This window comes from Apodemus sylvaticus, chromosome 21 (genome assembly GCF_947179515.1).
Source record: "Apodemus sylvaticus chromosome 21, mApoSyl1.1, whole genome shotgun sequence".
Taxonomy (NCBI): Eukaryota; Metazoa; Chordata; class Mammalia; order Rodentia; family Muridae; genus Apodemus; species Apodemus sylvaticus.
The window spans coordinates 22,797,068-22,815,484 of NC_067492.1; the positions used below are offsets into that span (position 1 = coordinate 22,797,068).

An 18,417-nucleotide genomic window follows, 5' to 3' on the forward strand; every position below is an offset into this window, starting at 1 on the left:
GCATTAAACCCACAGAAGCTAAAATGGGTAGAAGTGCAGCCCAGACATGGTGTTGGTACCAGGAATCTATCAAGAATGTCTCAAAGATGCTGCAAAAACATCTAACCTCCAAATATTTTTTGATTTTTTTTTTTTAATAATGAGAATATGAAGCCGGGCAGTGGTGGTGCACGCCTTTAGTCCCAGCACTTGGAAGGCAGAGGCAGGCAGGTTTCTGAGTTTGAGGCCAGCCTGGTCTACAAAGTGAGTTCCAGGACAGCCGGGGCTACACAGAGAAACTCTGTCTCAAAAAATCCAAAACAACAATAAAAAAGTAAATATGAGCATGTCTGTGCATATGTTTGCAGTTGTCTAAGGAGTCAGACAGAGTCCCTGGGAAAGGACTTACAGGTGATTGTAAGCTACCTGAAATGGACCGTGGGAACTCAGGGCCTCAGGAATCTGGAAGAGTGTTACACACTTTTAATTGCTAAGCCATCTCTCTAGCCCCCTTCTAAACATTTCTACTACTGAGGTGGCTGAGTGTTAAGGCAATGCACTGGCAAACAGTTTATTACTAACTATACTGCTTCAGAGCCTAGTTAATCATTCAAAACCCATTCCTATGGATTAGACAGCCCACTAGTTAAAAATGCAAAATAACCCTACAATATTAAATAGGAAGCTGTCATCTACACAATAATAAATGCCTTAAATGTCTTTGTTTGTTTTTTGAGATAAGCGGTCTCAAGAATTTCTAGATACCTCAGGCTGGCCTTGAACTTCTGAAGCTTCTGCCTCTGTCTCCAGAGTGCTGGGATCACATTTATATACTGCTGGGGATGGAACCCGGGGCGTCATGTATACCAGCTGAGCTGGGTCCCTCAGTCCCAGGGAATCTTAATAGACCTCCCACTTGCACTTTATGAGCTGTGGAAGAATAAGAAGGATTTGAAGATGGAACAACTTTTAAAAACTGATTACTTTCTCCTGGTGGCCAAATCTGCATAAGGATTTGTACAGAAAGGTTTTAAGTGGGAAAGAGAAGGAAGAAGAGGACCAGAGGTGCTGAGTGAGGGACCGAGGTCCTAACTCATACGTCAACTGGCAAAACCATGGTTTTTTTCCATCTCTTCAGAGAGCAGAGATAAGTATCTTCTTGAAAGAGCCGAACAATGTACAGGAAATTCTTTGTATCAGCGAGTTCCTGGCAACCCAGTATGCAACAGTCATGTAGGTGTCAACAGGAGGGGCCCAGAATGTGTGGTTCTGTATTAACTAAGTTAGACATTCGACTTCAACTGCTCACTGACCCCTGCCCCAGATGGGCTTCATCTGCACAAAGGCACCATGTGCAGAAAGAAACCTAACAAGACAAACAGATCCATTCTCCTGAAAGGGTGTCCCAGGCAGAAACAGGCTCCAGACTCTTACTTAAAGGGTAGAATTCAAAATCCAGACTCATGATCACAAAAAGGAAAAACCGAAGTTTTAAGTTATTTTAAAAGATGAAAGAGGATACAAAAACCTAGACTTAAGTAGTGATTTTTTTTTTTGCATTTGATGATGAAAGTATAAAAACTATTCTGATGATTTAATGACTTAATATATAAATGTTCAAACTTGTTCGAGCATGCCAGGGGTTAGTGAGCTTCTTAATAGTTTCTCTGTGTTGTATGTGTGCACGTGCAGGTGCACTCACCTGAATGTGCATGTGTTCATATGCAGGTGCACTCACTTGAGAGACCATGTGCAAGTATACTCACCTGAGTGTGCATGTGTGAAGCCAGAGGTTGATATTAAATGTCTCCTTCTTTGCTCTCCACCTAAATTTTGAGCTAGTGTCCCCCAGTAGACCAGGAGCTCACCATTTTGGCTAGCACGCTTCTGTCATGCACACAGCCCCCAGTGCTGGGCTTACAGGGATGTGCATCACATGGCTTTTACACAAGTGCTGGGGATCCAAACTCAGATCCTCATACTTTGTGGAAGCCTATCACAGCTGAACCCCAGCTTCAGGTTTATCATATTGACAAGTACAAATTAGGAAATCCGTAGCCTAACACTATGATCATATGTTTAAATTATTAACAGGGGGCCTGGAGAGACCGAGCAGCAGTTAAGAGCACTGGCTGCTCTTCGGAGGAGCCAGCTCCATGCTCAGCACCCACACTGTGCTCCCGATTGTCAGAACTGCAGTTCCAGGGATCCGATGTCCTCTTTTGGCCTCTACAGGCACCAGGCGAGCACCTGTGCACAGGCACACGTGGAGTAAGGCACTCATTCACTACAAATTAACAGCCTCTTTCACGTGCTGAGAAATCAATTCCTACTATATGGAATTCTATAAGATAAAAAGTAAATAGTATTTTCTTCCTAGAGGAATACAGTTTTTTAGTCAGATCTTTGGTTTAGTCTTTTGCAATTTGAAAAGTCAAAATAAACGCAAAAGCCTGCTTCACAATTTGCGAAGAGAAGAGTGAATTGGGTGCCTAAGTGGTCCGCATTCTCTCACACATACAAGGAAGCAGAGTCTAAATTAGAATAAGGGAGTGAACTGAGGGAAAAATGTATGAGAACACCAAAAATAAAAACAACAGAACAAAATCCTGAAGCATGCAGGCACAATTAGTTGGTTAGCTTTAAAGAAAGGATGTCTTGCCAACAGCATCTGGTCCCTTCCAACCAGCAGCTCGTGCAGCTGGTCATTTTGGGGAAAAACTGCAATTCCTACTCACCCTCTCTTTAAAGAGATCAAGTTATCACAGGTAAGGGTCCGCTTCTGAATGCACGCTATAAAGCTTCATATGGGAAGGACAGACTGAAACCTCACTCAGGACTAATTCAGAAGGAGGCGTCACTGGTGGGAGGCCATCAGCGAGGGCTGTCACTGACCTCGGCAGTGTTTCCCTAGGGGTCGGCAGCCTTGCCGTGGGGCTTCTGGCTTTGGTCACTCTCAGAGGCTCCTTCTCAGCTTCGCAGCCACAGGAAATTCGTAATGACTGAGACTTCTGATAGAATATTATTTGTGCCACTGTAATCCGCACAGAATGAACGTAATTACAAGACTATGACACAGAAGACTGTCCATTCACCCCTCGCTTCCCAACCATTTCAAACTGAGAAATTCATCCTGAACTTACAAGATGAAGAAAAGGGCAGTGACTTAGGTTTGGCTGAGGGACCGCAGTCTGCGGAGCTCTGCCATCCTACACAGAGAGCTCCTTCCGTTTCTTGTTACAGAAAATAAATAAATCCCTAGTTGCTGCTATAGTCACTAACATACACTCTGCCCTAAGACTTTATGCTATTACCAGGCAGTTGTTTTTCTAATTTCACAGTATAATTTTAAAATAAAAAAAAAAAATTAAACCAGGCAGTAGTGGCACACACCTTTAATCCTGTGGAAGGCAGAGGCAGGAGGATCTCTCAGTTTGAGGCCAGCCTGGTCTACAAAGCGAGTTCCAGGACAGCCAGGGCTACACAGAGAAACCCTGCCTCAAAAACAAACAAATTTAATTTGTATGTGTGCCTGAGTGTACTCTATGTGTACCACAGACGAGGAAGTCAGATCCTCTAGAACTAGACCACAGCTGGCTGTAATCCATCACGGTGGTGCTAGGAGCCCAACTTTTCTTAATTGCCAAACCATTTCTTCTGCACATTGTCTCAACATAATTTGGTTTTATTGTGTTCTTACCAATAATAAATTCTCTTATTAAAACAAACAGAAAAAAGTCAGACTTAGTGGCTTTGCCTTTGGGAGGCAGAGGCATTTGGACCTCTGTTAATTCGAGGCCAGCCTCTTTTACATATTGAGTTCCAGGACAGGCAGAGCTATACAATGAGATCCTGTTCCCAAAACCAAAGAAAACCAATCAACCAATGCTGATTGAGGTCAGTTTTGGTCAAGGGCAACATCTTTCTAATCTGAGTCTCTGGTCCAGTGTGACTCTGAGGTAGCCATTCATTCTTAGAACCTTTTACCTTTCCTCTAAAAATTCTAACTTCAGGACTAGTAACAATCCAAACCAGCTGTTATGTGAAGATGCACACTGGAAATGCCTAGTCCAGCAGGGGACATGGTGATCACACACTTCAGTGACCAAGGGCTGCTTACTGGGAACACAAGGGAACATGAGGCTCTCACACAAAAGCAATAGGACAAGTCAGTTATCTACCCAGACCAGGAAAGAAAGGCTGGTTCTACACACTTTACATGTATAATCTGGTTTAATTTTATAACTGCCCACTCAGGTAGTAGCTGCAATTATCCCTAATTTACAGAATGGAACAGAGAGATTATGCAACTTATCTACACCACTTCATGTTAAGAGCCAAGAAAGAAACCCAAGGCATCATGGCACATACCACAATGCATCCCCTAATAGAGGCCGCCCAGCATTAAGTCCCACATACATCAAATTCTTACTCATGTGCCCAGTGGCTGCCAAGTAGATGCTCTAACCTCTCTACTCTGAAATTCCCATTCTCAGAGTTAATACAGGGACACATGCATCTCTGTAGTGACATTCATGTGTAGTTTCATATATATATGTATATAGTCAATAAAAAATATATTTTAAAAAATAATCATGATAGTCTCAGCTAAGTTCAGTGGCACTCTGAGCTACCTAAGTCACTGTTTCAAGAAAAATAAAAAAGGTGTAGAATTAGAAATCATCCAACACTTATGTGTGTCTAGTCACTACATAAATGTCTGGCTGTACCTGCATTAACATGGGCATGTGAATACATGCACACTAATGCCACAAATATATACCCAATATCATAAGACACCCAACACAAACACACAACAGACCACACACACTAACTATAAAAAAGAAAGGACACTAAAACAAAGCTGAGGATTTTGGTCTCCAACAGCCTAAAAACCAGCTCCCAGTAACAAAATGAGTCAAATTGAAAGTGGTTCTGCCTCCATTTAAATACATTTAAATGTATTTATGTGTGCATGTATGTGGCTGTCATGCATCTAACATGGAAGACTCTTACCTACTCAGCTACATGGAGACCTTGAGTCAAGCACTGAGTCCTTACATCAGGAACAAACTTCTTTTTGGTTTTTATTCATTTCATTTATAGAATACACTGTAGCTGTCTTCAGAAACACCAGAAGAGGGCATCGGATCCCTTTACAGAGGTTGTGAGCCACCATGTGGTTGCTGGGAATTGAACTCAGGACCAAAGAGCACGCAGCCAGTTCTCTTAACCACTGAGTTATCTCTCCAGCCCAGGAACAAACTTCTAAAGGTGATTTACTTACCATCCTTTGTATAGTCAATACAGGTCATTTAAGGCCAAAATATATTAGTGCCGGAGTTGCTATTTGTTTCTTTTTTGATTGTTTTTGTTTTTTGTTTTTTCTGAGACAGGGTCTCTGTATAGCACCTGCCTGTCCTGGAACTCACTCTGTAGACCAGGCTGGCCTCGAACTCAGAAATCCAACTGCCCCTGCCTCCCAAGTGCTGGGATTACAGGCGTGTGCCACCACCACCTGGCACTATTTGGTTTTTTGTTTGTTTTTGTACTGGAAATAAAACCGAGGACCTCCCACAAGCTAAGCAAGCACTATTCCACTTGGCTATATCATTAGGCCACACTGTGTGTGTGTGTGTGTGTGTGTGTGTCTGTCTTTTTTTGAGATGGGGTCTCGCTTTTTAAGACAGGGTCTCCCCATCCAGCTCTATCTGGCCTGAAACTTGCTCTGTAGCCCAGGCCGGCCTCAACCTCGCTGAGCCCCGCCAGCCTCTGCTTCCCAAGTGCTGGCATTAAAGCTGTGTCACTATGTCTGCCTTTTATTTCTCTTTAAAAAAATTTTTTTTTAGATTTTATTTATTTTTATTTACTGTGTATGAGTGGTTTGACTTCACATATGTCTGTGTGCATGCAGTGCCCACAGGGGTTACAGAAGGGTGTTAGGTCAACTGGAACTGGAGTTGCAGTTATTAGCTGCCAGTAGGGTGCTGGGAATAGAACCCAGGTCCTAAGGAAAAGCCAGTGCTCTTAACTACTGAGCCATCTCTCCAGCCTCTGGATTCATATTTCATATTTCTTATTCATCCCCCATAACCCAGATCTCAGTTTGTTTGTTCTTGTTTTAGACAGGGTCTATACAGTTCTGGCTGTCCTGGAACTCATGTTGACCAGGCTGGCCTCCAATTCAGAGAGCTGCCTGCCTCTGTCTCCCCAGTACTGGAATTAAAGGTGTGTGCTAACACACTCAGCTTTGTATTTCTTAAAACAAGACAGGCTAGAGAGATGGCTCAGCAGTTAAGAGAACTGACTGCTCTTCTAAAGGTCCTAAGTTCAAATCCCAGCAACCACATGGTGGTTCACACCATCCATAAAGAGATCTGACACCCTCTTCTGGTACGTCTGAAGACAGCTACAGTGTACTTAGATATAATAATAAATAAATCTTAAAAAAAAAAAAAACACTTTAGCCAGGCATTGGTGGCTCACGCTTGTAATCCCAGCACTATGGGTGGCAGAGGCAGACAGATTTGTGAGTTCGAGGCCAGCCTGGTCTACAGAGTGAGTTCCAGGACAGTCAGGGCTATACAGAGAAACCCTGTCTCGAAAAAACCAAAAAAAGACATCTTTATGTTTTACAATCAAAGCAAGAGATAAAAAATAACTTTCACTTTGAAAGAAGGTCACAAGTTGAATAAATGGTGTGAATTGTGACATCATTCTATAAGATAGTATGTAGCTATTTAATAGTTATTCCCACATCTTAATTACCAGGCTAACCCAACTGGAACTCATCACACCTGTTAGACAAATCCAATTACAACTGTTACTCGGGGTTTGTGATGGACTAGTCTCAGGATCCACTGGCAGATACTAAAATCTGCATGAGAGAAAGTCCCTTATAAAACCTACACATAGCTTCCCAGAGACTTTAGCTCATCTCTGGATGGATTATAGTATCTACTGTAATGTAAGTGCTATATAAATAGCTTTTCTATTTTATTGCTTTCAGGATAATTGTAATAAAGAAAGGTTTGTACATACATTTAGTACACAATTTTTTTAAAAAAATCTTCAATCTATGGCTAGTTGAAATTTTATTTATTTATTTATTTATTTATTGTTTGTTTGTTTGTTTGTTTGTTTTTTTAATTTCTGACCTCGAACTCAGAAATCCGCCTGCCTCTGCCTCCCAGAGTGCTGGATTACCGGCGTGCGCCACCACCGCCTGGCTTGGTTAGTTGAATTAAGAGAAACTGAATACATGGATATGAAGGCTGACTATGTGCAATTTTCATTTGTTTTCTATAATTGGCTGGAAGAAGATGGGTTGTCAGAGCAGGATCTCAGACTGAATACTTTAGTCTCCGGACAGATTATAGGTTTTATAAAATCAGATTATGGGCTTTATCCTGGAGCTGGTTGGCCTGGGAGAAACGTGGGTTCTAGGTTGCTCATCATTTGAATGAACTTTGAGGGGTAAATGATTGCTAGCCTTAAACATGAGGTCCAAGCCAGCAGCAGGGAAAGGGGTTGACGGGAAGCTTTGCAAGTTTCAACAGTTAGAAATACACCCTAAAGCCCGGACCCACCCTTTTTCTGGAAAAGAGTATGTTGAGAGAAGACACAGTTGTGCCTCGGGATTCTGGGTAATTCCACCTGCCACAGCATATGCCAACAAAGATCCATGATTGAGTCCTCTGCCACACCCTCATTCAAACCTGGATTCCTGATGTCCTACAGGCAAACTCCAGGTGGAGCAGCGTGCCCTCGGCCTTCCTCTCTCCTCTTTAGAAGTCTGAAGCTGCAAACCTGTCTGAGCTTGCTGATTAGAAGACATCTACCTCTAAAAATAATTAAGAAGTGCTGTTCTTTCTGCTTCACGGTGACACTACCAGACTACAGCTGCTCCCACAAGAGGCTCTCACTGAGTCACACATTCCATGGTCCTTGGTTCATGGTGGAGCAAAGGCACACGCAGAGGGAGACAAACGCCTGGGCTTAGTTAGAGGCCATGGAAGAGTTTTTATCTGGGAGACACTGGCAGTCTCATTTGTTGCTGTCAAAATGTACATTTTGGAAGGAAAACCTCACCGTAAAAATGAAGAGTCGTAGAAGCACCTATGTGCTCTAACCTAATCATTTCTCCCCTAGGAGCCAATTCTAAGAATGGAATCAAAGGTTCGTCAAGGGAGTGAATAGAAAATCAGCAGCATTCTTCTTGTAATCAAAAAGAAACTAGCATTAGCCTAATTAGAGAACACCTGCCTAAACCAGGTGGTGGTGGCGCACGCCTGTAATCCCAGCACTCTGGGAGGCAGAAGCAGGCGGATTTCTGAGTTCAAGGCCAGCCTGGCCTACAGAGTGAGTTCCAGGACAGCCAGTGCTATACAGAGAAACCCTGTCTCAAAAAAACAAAACAAAACAAAAAAACAAAAAAAAGAGAACACCTGCCTAAAAGATACCTAAATTAAACCGTGGCCCATTCAGGTCATTGGTTATAACACAACTATCAACCACTGTATTTTTAGGAAGGTATTGATAGAGAAAGGTACTCATGAACTGGAAGGGGCTAGCTTGAGCTGAGAGTTCAAGGCTAGCCTTGGCAACATTGCAAGACCATTAAAAAAAAAAGGAAAGAAAATGAGAGGAAGCAAGCCAGGAAGTAAGGGAGGAAGAAATGCCCAGGCTTCAGTGGTGACTCAGAAAGTACAGACACTTGCTGCCGAGCCTGACAACCCTGGCACCTCCATGCTGGAAGAAGAGAACTACTGCATCCTGCCCTCTGACCAACACACAGCACTCACTCACTCACACACACACACACACACAGACAGAGAGAGAGAGAGAGAGACAGAGAGAGAGAGAGAGAGATACACAGAAAATAAATAAAATGAAAGAATTGAAGTATTCATGAACAATGTTAGATGAAAACAAGAATATATATATATATAAATATAATTCTGAGAAAAAAATTATTAAAACCTAACCTGAAGGCTGGACCTGTAGCTCAATGGTATACAGATCATGCACGCATGAAACCCTAGGTCTAGTCCTTAGCATCATTCTGGAAAGTGAAAATTTAAGCCAGGAGTAGTTACTTGTAGTTGGCAAATGACAGATGCGAGTTTCGTTTTTCATACTTTCAAGTACTTTAAAAAATGATCTGAAATGACCATGTGTTACTGTGTAATTGGGGAATGAGAAAGGCCTATTTATATATTTTAAACTAAAGTAATAAATTAGTCTGGACCTCAGCCTTCAGCTCTGATCACAATACTGTCCCTAAATTATATCAGTATAAAGGCTTGTGGAGCTGACCACAGCTATGCTGACTGATCACACTTGGTAGGGTGTGTATGTGTGTGCATGTATGTCTATGAGTGTGTTTGTGTGTCTGTGCGTATTTGTGTGTGGTGCACAATGTCTGTCATGTTACCTATGTTGAGGTCACAGGATCACCCCAGGTGTCATCCTCATCCTTCATCTTGTTGGAGAATCTCTTGTTTGCCACTGAGCAAGACAGGCTGGCCTGGAGCCTCCAGGGATGTGCCTGTGTGCACCTCCATCTTCCTGATGAAGTACCAGTCTTACAGACACACTATCACATCTGATTTTACCTGGGCTCTGGGAACAAAACTCAGGTCCTCAAACTTTTGAGCTTGAGGCCAACTTGGTTTAAAAAAAAAAAGGCAAAAGAACAAAAACAAAGAAAAAAAAACCAGGTGGGTTTGAGTCTGTCACACTGGTTTAGCGCAGTGGAAGTCTGCTTGGTTTAGTGCCACTGAGGTCTGTGAGCCTCCGGCCTGGTGACATATTACTCACACTTCTTCCTGCCTTTCACCTTAAGCCTCTGCTGTGAGGGCGAAGTCTCTGAACCACAGCAAAGTTACTTTCCCAGGCTGAGCAGCCATGTTGGGCTACAAACCAGACACCAGCAGCACATCTCTGTGCACGCTGCCACAATCAGGTATGTCCGCACCCTGCCACGGTTGGTCTCTCCACAACGCTTCCTGTCACCTCAGGCTGAACTCAAAGCTCCCTGCTCCAACTTCCAGCTGCCCACAGATCTACCATTAAGTGGCCACTCAATTCATGTTTGCGTTTATGTGTCTGTCTGTCTGTCTGTCTCTCTCTTCCTCCCTGCCTGCCTCCTGCCCCTAGGATCTTGCTATGTAGCCAGGCTGGCCTAGAACTCCTGACTGCCTGCTTCAGGGTCGTCAGTTCTAAGAGGACAGTCACAAGTCTCTGAAAAGAACTACAATGTCCTTGTCCAAGATGGATTAGGTGGGGAAAATCTTCAAGATAAAGAATTTTTAACATTATTAAGGATAGACAATGAGGAATTTGTGGTTTCAAACTTGATAAAAACTAAATTCAAATTCAGAGAGTGATTGGATATTACTACAGGCAGAATTACTAATAGCTTTGCATCAAAGATTTGTGACCCAAGCTTGAAAAGAAACCACTTACAAATAAAAAGCAACTTCTGATGAGTGCAATAGCTCAGTGGTCAAGTGTGTGCTTAGTGTGTGTGAGGTCCTGGGCTCAACCCCTAGCATCAAACCCCAAAATTCAACCAAAAAAATTTTAAAAAGCAAAGCAACAACAAGAGCAGCAGCAACAACACAATAACAAACCCAACCTTTATTTTCACCATTCCTTATGATGAGAAACCAATGCATGCCCTACATACTGGGGGCATTTAGTAGTCAGCTTCTGGTCCACTAAAGAGGTTAGAAGGAAGACAAAGGGTAAAGCATAGAGTTACTGCCACAGGCTCTGAAGGCAGGTAGCAGAAAGCTGTCCCTGCAACATCCTGAGGGTGTGACTCAGTAGTGGGCCCTTGCCTAGAATGCACAAGGCCATGGGCTTGGTCCTCAGCAACCCATATCAAAATGAAAACTATGCTAACATGATTGGTAGAAATACACGAAGTTAGCTGTATAAGGAATTCCCAAATGTAAGAGCATCTGTGGATGTTTTTTGGAAATGAGTAAGTGATTCTTTGAAAGATTGGTTTTCTGTGTGTGTGTGTGTAGGGGGAGTGGGTGTGTGTGCACATAAGTGCAGGGGATTGTGGAGGTCACAGCCATCACATCCCTCTGGTGCTGGACTTACAGGCAGTTCTGAGCTGCCTGATGATGGGTGCTAGGAATCGAACTCAGGTCCTCGGGAAGAGCAGCACATGCTTTGATCTGCTAAGCCATTTCTCCAGCTCCCAGGAGTAAATATTTTTTAGCCTAATAACTGGAAATGCATCTCAGGTTGGGTGACGACAGTGTTTACTTGGGACACCAGAAGGAGTCCCTGGGTTGAGGGACAGAAAATCTGGAGTATGTCATTCATACAAAGATGTCCCCTGGAAGTTTACATAGCTGTTTAGCAACTGCGGAATGAGCATGGTAGTCTGGTACTAACTAACACAGCTGGCTGAGTAGTTGTTACTTTTTGAGGCAGGGTCTCCTGAATCCCAGCTGGCCGCAACTCGACTCTGTAGAGGAGGATCCCCTGGATCTCCAGATCTCCCAGCTCCTCCTTCCTAGTGCTAGGATTACGGTCGTGTGTCACCACACCCAGTCAATGTCTTACATGTTCCTAGTTGTTTTTTTTTAATGCAATATTACATAATAGCCCACAGGTTACTATCAATATCAACATTGGACCACACAAGAGGAAACAGATGGAAAAACATTGGGGATGTTTGGTAACTTAACAATTTGTTAAGATTACATTTCTAGGGGCTGGAGAGATGGCTCAGTGGTTAAGAACACTGACTGCTCTTCCAAAGGTCCTCAGTTCAAATCCCAGCAACCACATGGTGGCTCACAACCATCCATAATGAGATCTGATGCCCTCTTCTGGAGTGTCTGAAGACAGCTACAGTTTACTTACATATAATAAATAAATAAATCTTTAAAAAAAAGATTACATTTCTAAAAATTAAAAAAAAAATCGAATAGTTTCTTTAAAAAGGTAAACTAAGCCAAAATCCTACCACAATGTTCTCTACATCAAAAGGGATATATATATATATATATATATATATACATATATATATATATATATATATATGGGTCTATAACAGACTTCCCCCCCTCCCGCAGGCTGAGGCAGCAGGTTGTGAGGTGGAGGCCCGCCTGCCTGCCTGAGTACTGCCTGAACAGTGATACTCAGGTCAGCTAGCTTACATACTAAGAGCACATCCCAGCCACACAGACCCCAGCAAAGCACAGCTCTTAGGGAGGAAACCAAGCGGCTGTAGGAAAATAAACAATCTTCACATAGATTTACTCACTGAGTATGTGGTCAGTCCCTAAACAGTCACCACCACCACTGATCTGCCCTTACCTGCTGGTAGAAAGCCTTCCAGTACACAGACAGAGCAGTACCACACCGCCCTGTTCCAGAGCAATGGAACAAACAAGCAAGCAAACAAACAAACTCACCTAGTGCTCTGACAACTCGCATCAGGACCTCCCCTATTTTCATTCTCGTCTCTGGAGTGTGCTTGTCTTTGCCACTGTCATATTTGGCCAACAGGTCAACCACGATTTCTTCAGGGTACACATCTGAGAGAAGGGCAACTCCTGGGGTTCAAAACAGAAAGAAAGAATTCATTATTTAGGATGGAGAGGCAAGTAAATCTAGATATCCTGTGATGGAATGAACACAAAGATTTATTTATTTTTACAGTCGTGTGTGTGTGTGTGTGTGTGTGAGTTTGTGTGTGTGTTTGTGTGTGTGTGTGTGTGTGTAGATCAGATGACAAGTTCTGTCCTTTCTCCCACCTGCAGCCTGGGTATTGAACTCAGGCCACAAGCCTTGGTGACAGGCACCTTGACTCAAAGCCCATCTCAGCAGCCCACACTTAAACTGTAGCTCTGCAGGCCAAGGCTGTCTCTATTAGGACAGATGACCCTTGTAAGTGGAAGGTGGTGACTGGGAGCCCAGGTCTCTGGATTTGCTGATCCTAGTCAGGGATCTGAGGTACAGCCATGGACATTCTGCAATCTATGAACTATGACATCTGCATCACAGGCTAGATCATGATAAGTCATGGCAAGAATATGCACAGCAGCAAGGGACCACTAGGGATTCTCCTGATTTTAAGATTCACAGTAATGCTTTGTGCCTTTGCTATAGCTCTTCATTACAGTCTGATTTCTCTTGTAAAACTGTGATTGTGATAGCAATTTTCCCATTTTCAGAGCCTTTAGGGCACAACAGGTATCAGATCTCAGCTGATGGCTGATTTCCTAAGTCCTTTCTGCCATCCATGCAGGGCCTCCACGGTATGTACCTACAGAAGCGCACAGTGTGTACCCTACAGAAGCACACAGTGTGTGCCCTACAGAAGCGCACAGTATGTACCCTACAGAAGCACTAGCACATCAGAGCTCAGCTTTATACTCAACTCCAGCATGGATGCCGTAAAGGGAGAAATGACCTTAGAGGGCAAGCCTGCTGCTCTTCAAACTAGAAATTCTCTTGCTCAGAAAGGAAAGGTTATCCCCTTCTAAAGGAAGGATGTGCATTTCTCCTGCAGCCAGGAAAAAGAAAACCACACATATGAAAGGAAATGTTTCCGAGGTCTCCCAGCTTGCAGCTCAGCCCCTCGGGTCCCCAACGCCAAGTCCGTTTTTCCTCACCCTCTAATGTTCTGCCTACTTCCACCCTTACTGCATATGGTGGGAACAAATGGCTAAAAGTACAAATGAGGCCCCTTCATTCTTCTGCGACAACCCCTCAATGGTTCCTCCTTTCCCCTGAGGAGGCTTCGTCCCCTCCTCTGCCTACTCTCCCTCGCGTCCATCCCTCTCTCCCAAATCCAAGGACCAAGGAGAAGGTGCTATTCTTTGCTCCCTTGTTCTGAACAATTCTGCCTACCTAGGTTTTTTTTGTTTGTTATTTATAATTTTTAGTATAGCAAGCTGTTTCTGGGCCTCGCTTCCTGGGCTAGAGTCTGGCAGACTGCTGGCTCGCTCCCCACCTCCTAAGGTAGCCTTCTCCGTGACCCTCCCACCTGCTGGTCTCCTCCCAGCACAGAGCACTGCGGTTCTGCTCACACCCTCCAGGATGGACTGTTTGCTCTTCTCCTGGCAAGGCAGACCGCATAGTTAATGGTTTTGTCTTATTCCCTGCTGTATCCCCAATGCCTAGAAACAGGCCAGCACACAGTAGGTGTTCAACAACTATTTGCTCATGAGTCAGTGAATGAATGAATGAATGAGTAGAAAGGGCTCAAACGGCCAGATGTGGAACTTTACACCTGTAATCATAGTGCCAGAAAAACCAAGAGTTTGAGGCCAGTCTAGGCTACATATAGTAGATTCCAGAGCAGTTAGGCTGCAAACGGAAACTGTTTTAAAAGCCACAAAGGGAAAGAGAAGAAACAGAAGGAGGGGAGGAGAAGGAAGGAAGGAAGGAAGGAAGGAAGGAAGGAAGGAAGGAAGGAAGGAAGGAAGGAAGGAGGAATAGGAGGAGGAGGAGGAAGAAAGAGAAGGAAGAAGAAGGAAGAAGAGGAGGAAGAAGAGGAAGGAAGAGGGGGAGGAAGGAGGAAGAGGAGGTGGCAGCCAAGAAAGGATGGAGAAGGAGAAGCAGCAGCACTTTGGGATCTCTATTTATACTCAGGCTTGCATTCTCTAGGTTAACCTGACCATCCTCAGGAACTCTGCCTGTAGTATAGGCTGAGAGTCTACTCTCGTTACAGGACATCCACTGTCTCCACTCTGCTCCTGCCGAGGGCTGACCTGTCTACCCACCCTCTTTTCTAGCTTCTCCAGCACCGCTGTTTTCCAAGGAGCCCGGGAAGCCTCTGCCTGTGGGCTCAAACATCACGTAAGCAGAGCTCTGCTCATGGGGAGTTTCGGGCTGTGACGGAAGGGAATGCAGCTCACTCTACTGTGTAAACTGCTGAGGAAGTCTGTTCCAGGTAGAATTGTGGAAGGGATGGGACAAAGTGTTCTAATTTTTCCAGCCTGACATCTGAGTTCCAGCCAGAGGGATGACAAGTGGGTTTCTGGCACACTTAAGTAGCACTCAGACAGAGATTGGAGAGTGTAGACTACAATGATTGGGTCAGGAATGCGCAAGGAGTCTAGAACCCAGATTGGAATTCCACGAAAAGGTAGCCCGCCACCCCTTTGTTTAGTGTCCTGGACTTCCAGTGGCTACTGTGAAGATAAAACCCACCCAGCAAGGTACCAACATAGAGACAAGAATAGGCTACGAAAGGAGGGAGGGAAGGGTCTGGACAGAGTCTCTGAGCCTCTGGGGCTGACTGGGCTGCTCGGCAGGCTTTTTGGACACAGAAACTAATAAACACTAGCTTATGTTTCAGAGACAGGGTTTCTCTGTGTAGCCCTGGCTGTCCTGGACTCACTGTGTGCACCAGGCTGGCCTTGAACTCACAGAGATCTGCCCGCCTCTGCCTCCCGAGTTGTGTACCACCATCACCTGGACTTTCCTTTCCTTTCCTTCCTTTCTGTCTGTCTTTTTTCCCCAGTTCTCCAACCTTCTAACTTCCTGTGCTGGCTAGTTTCGTGTCAGCTTGACGCAGGCTAGAGTTATTGAGAGGGAATCTCAACTGAGAAGATGTTTCCATAAGATCAGGCTGCAGGACACTTTCTTAATTAGTGATTGATAGGGGAGGGCCCAACCCATTGTGGGTAATGCATCCCCCAGATGGTGGTCCTCGGGTCTATAAGAAAGCAGGCTGAGCAAGCTGTGAGGAGAAAGCCAGGAGGCAGCACCCTGCATGGCCTCTGCAAACAGTTCGTGTCTCCAGCTTCCTGCCCACTGGTCATTTTTCACCCAACCACCCAAAGTACTTGTGGAATTGGGAAAATGACCTACTCACTCAAACTCCTTGGGCACTTCTGCAAACAAAACGGTAAGAGGAACACACACAGGTTGTAGACTCCATTTACACAGGCCACTCAGATGAGACCAATCTGCTCACAGATGAGGTGGTTTGCTAAGGCTGTGGAGCGAATGAGTGATGAGCCTCCACTACTGGACACAGCAGCCTTCTTGGGTGATTTAAGACAGTCTAAAACTGACTGCCAAAATGGCATGCGTTCTATGACTATAGAAAAACCTATCAATTGTACACTCTAAAAAAAAAGGTTGTTTGGGGCTAGAAATGGGTCAGGGCAGGGTTAAGAGTAAGAACTGCTCTTGCACAGGACCTGAGTTCAGTTCTGGTCGCCCTCCAATGCCAGGGGCTCTAATGCCCTTGGCCTCTGAACTATGATGTGGAAACATAAGCCAAATAAGCCCTTTCTTCCCAAGTTGCTTTGGTAATGGTGGTTCATCACAGCAATAGAAACCCTAATTGGGGTACCCCCCCCTTTTAGACTTTTCTTCTTTTCTTTTCTCTTTCTACAATGCTGAAGTTGATGCTCCACCAGGCAGCATTAACCCCCAACTTTTCCACAACAAGAGCACCAATGGCTAAACACAGCCCACTTCCCACAGTCCTGGATTCACCTGCCAAGTTCAACATCTTCCTGCTGGGCCACTCCACAGACAACTACTGAGGGCCCTCTGACTGCCACCTGAGGTTTTCCTTCTAGAATACAACTGCTACCTCAGAGTGTATCTGTGGGATACAGGTTGTGCTGCCAGCCTTACTCACCAGGCAGTAAGAACCAAATATAAAGGTAAGGACCATGACAGTGCAAAGGATGAGAGCATATTTAGTTTTTGATGGTTATTACTCTGTCATGCCATTGTTTTACAATCTACACATAACCTTGGGTCCCTCCCACCTAGCAATTTCCTTTGTAATTTGAAAAATGGGCCAACTTGAGGGTCAGCTGCTCTCACTACAGGAGATGACTGCTGCGGGGTGCTAGGTAGCAGGTAAGATGTGCAGAGAGTAAAGGTGCCGCCAAATCACAAGGGCTCATGGGATTGTGCTCCGGGCCAGGTCACACACAGGGCACAGGTAAACTGGCTCAACAGGGAAACTTCCTCAAAGTCTATCTTGTAATAAAACAAGCAGCCTTGTAAAGTAACCTTTTCTCCTCCCAGCCATGCTGTAGCAGGCTGCCAAGTGATCTGTAGAGCCTTTCACAGGAAACAGGGAGACCAGGGGAAGGCTGGCCTCGCATCATCGAAGGATGGATAGCTCTAAATGGTGGTGCTGACTGGCTCCATCTCGGGAGCCAGCTAAGCCATCTTGACTTCAAAACAAATCTGCCTCACTTTTCTTTGGGCAGATAACAACCACCCAAAGTACTTGTGGAATTGGGAAAATGACCTACTCACTCAAACTCCTTGGGCACTTCTGCAAACAAAACGGTAAGAGGAACACACACAGGTTGTAGACTCCATTTACACAGGCCACTCAGACGAGACCAATCTGCTCACAGATGAGGTGGTTTGCTAAGGCTGTGGAGCGAATGAGTGATGAGCCTCCACTACTGGACACAGCAGCCTTCTTGGGTGATTTAAGACAGTCTAAAACTGACTGCCAAAATGGCATGCGTTCTATGACTATAGAAAAACCTATCAATTGTACACTCTAAAAAAAAAGGTTGTTTGGGGCTAGAAATGGGTCAGGGCAGGGTTAAGAGTAAGAACTGCTCTTGCACAGGACCTGAGTTCAGTTCTGGTCGCCCTCCAATGCCAGGGGCTCTAATGCCCTTGGCCTCTGAGGGCCCCAGGATATAATTCATATTCTCTCTCTCTCTCTCTCTCTCTCTCTCTCTCTCTCTCTCTCTCTCTCTCCCTCCCTCCCTCTCTCCCTCCCTCCCTCCCTCCTCCCCCCCCCACACACACTTCTTTTTTTAATCCTTAAAAAAGTATTTGTGTATGATGACATATGCCTTAAATACCAGCACTTTGTAGAAAGGAAAAAATTGTTGCTATTATTGTTTTAAGGGAGTTTCATGATTATTTAGCCCAGGCTACTGATCCTCCTGTCTCAGCCTCCCAAATGATGGGGAATAATCACACACTACCACATTTGGAGTTCTTGAACTGTACAGATTATTATTTCTAGTGCTGGGTATTCACCCCAGGGCCACTTACTACATCTCTGGCTTAAACTGTGCACAGGGATGAGCCCTATGATGAGGGAAGTGAATACAGTATCTCAGAAAGTTATTACTACCTACATGTACTGAAACATTACATGGCACACTAGGACCACAATAGACACATACATGTATCTATGTATGAGTGTGTGCATGTGCCATGTGTATATGTGGAGGTCAGAGGACAACTTGCAGGAGTTGGTTCTCTCCTTCCACCATGTTGATCCCAGAGATTAAACTCAGGTCACGGGGCTTGGCAGCAGGCGCCTCTACCCACTGAACTATCTTGTTCCTCTTCCTCCCTTTCTCTCTATTTTTCTATCTCTATCTCTATATTCCGGAACCCTTTTAAGACAGGATCTCAGCCAGGTACAGCAAGGTGTACACAAAGAAA

General features: G+C 44.6%; 1 protein-coding gene across 3 annotated transcripts in view; it reads right to left on the bottom strand.

Annotated features, from left to right (window-relative positions):
* The window catches only part of Has3 (hyaluronan synthase 3), a 181,799-nt gene that overhangs the window by 73,855 nt on the left and 89,527 nt on the right, over positions 1-18,417 (bottom strand). For all 3 annotated transcript variants that reach the window (XM_052166544.1, XM_052166543.1, XM_052166545.1), the window contains one exon: positions 12,426-12,566. In XM_052166544.1, coding sequence (XP_052022504.1) covers positions 12,426-12,566 — 141 coding nt within the window. The remainder of the gene's footprint in view (positions 1-12,425; positions 12,567-18,417) is intronic.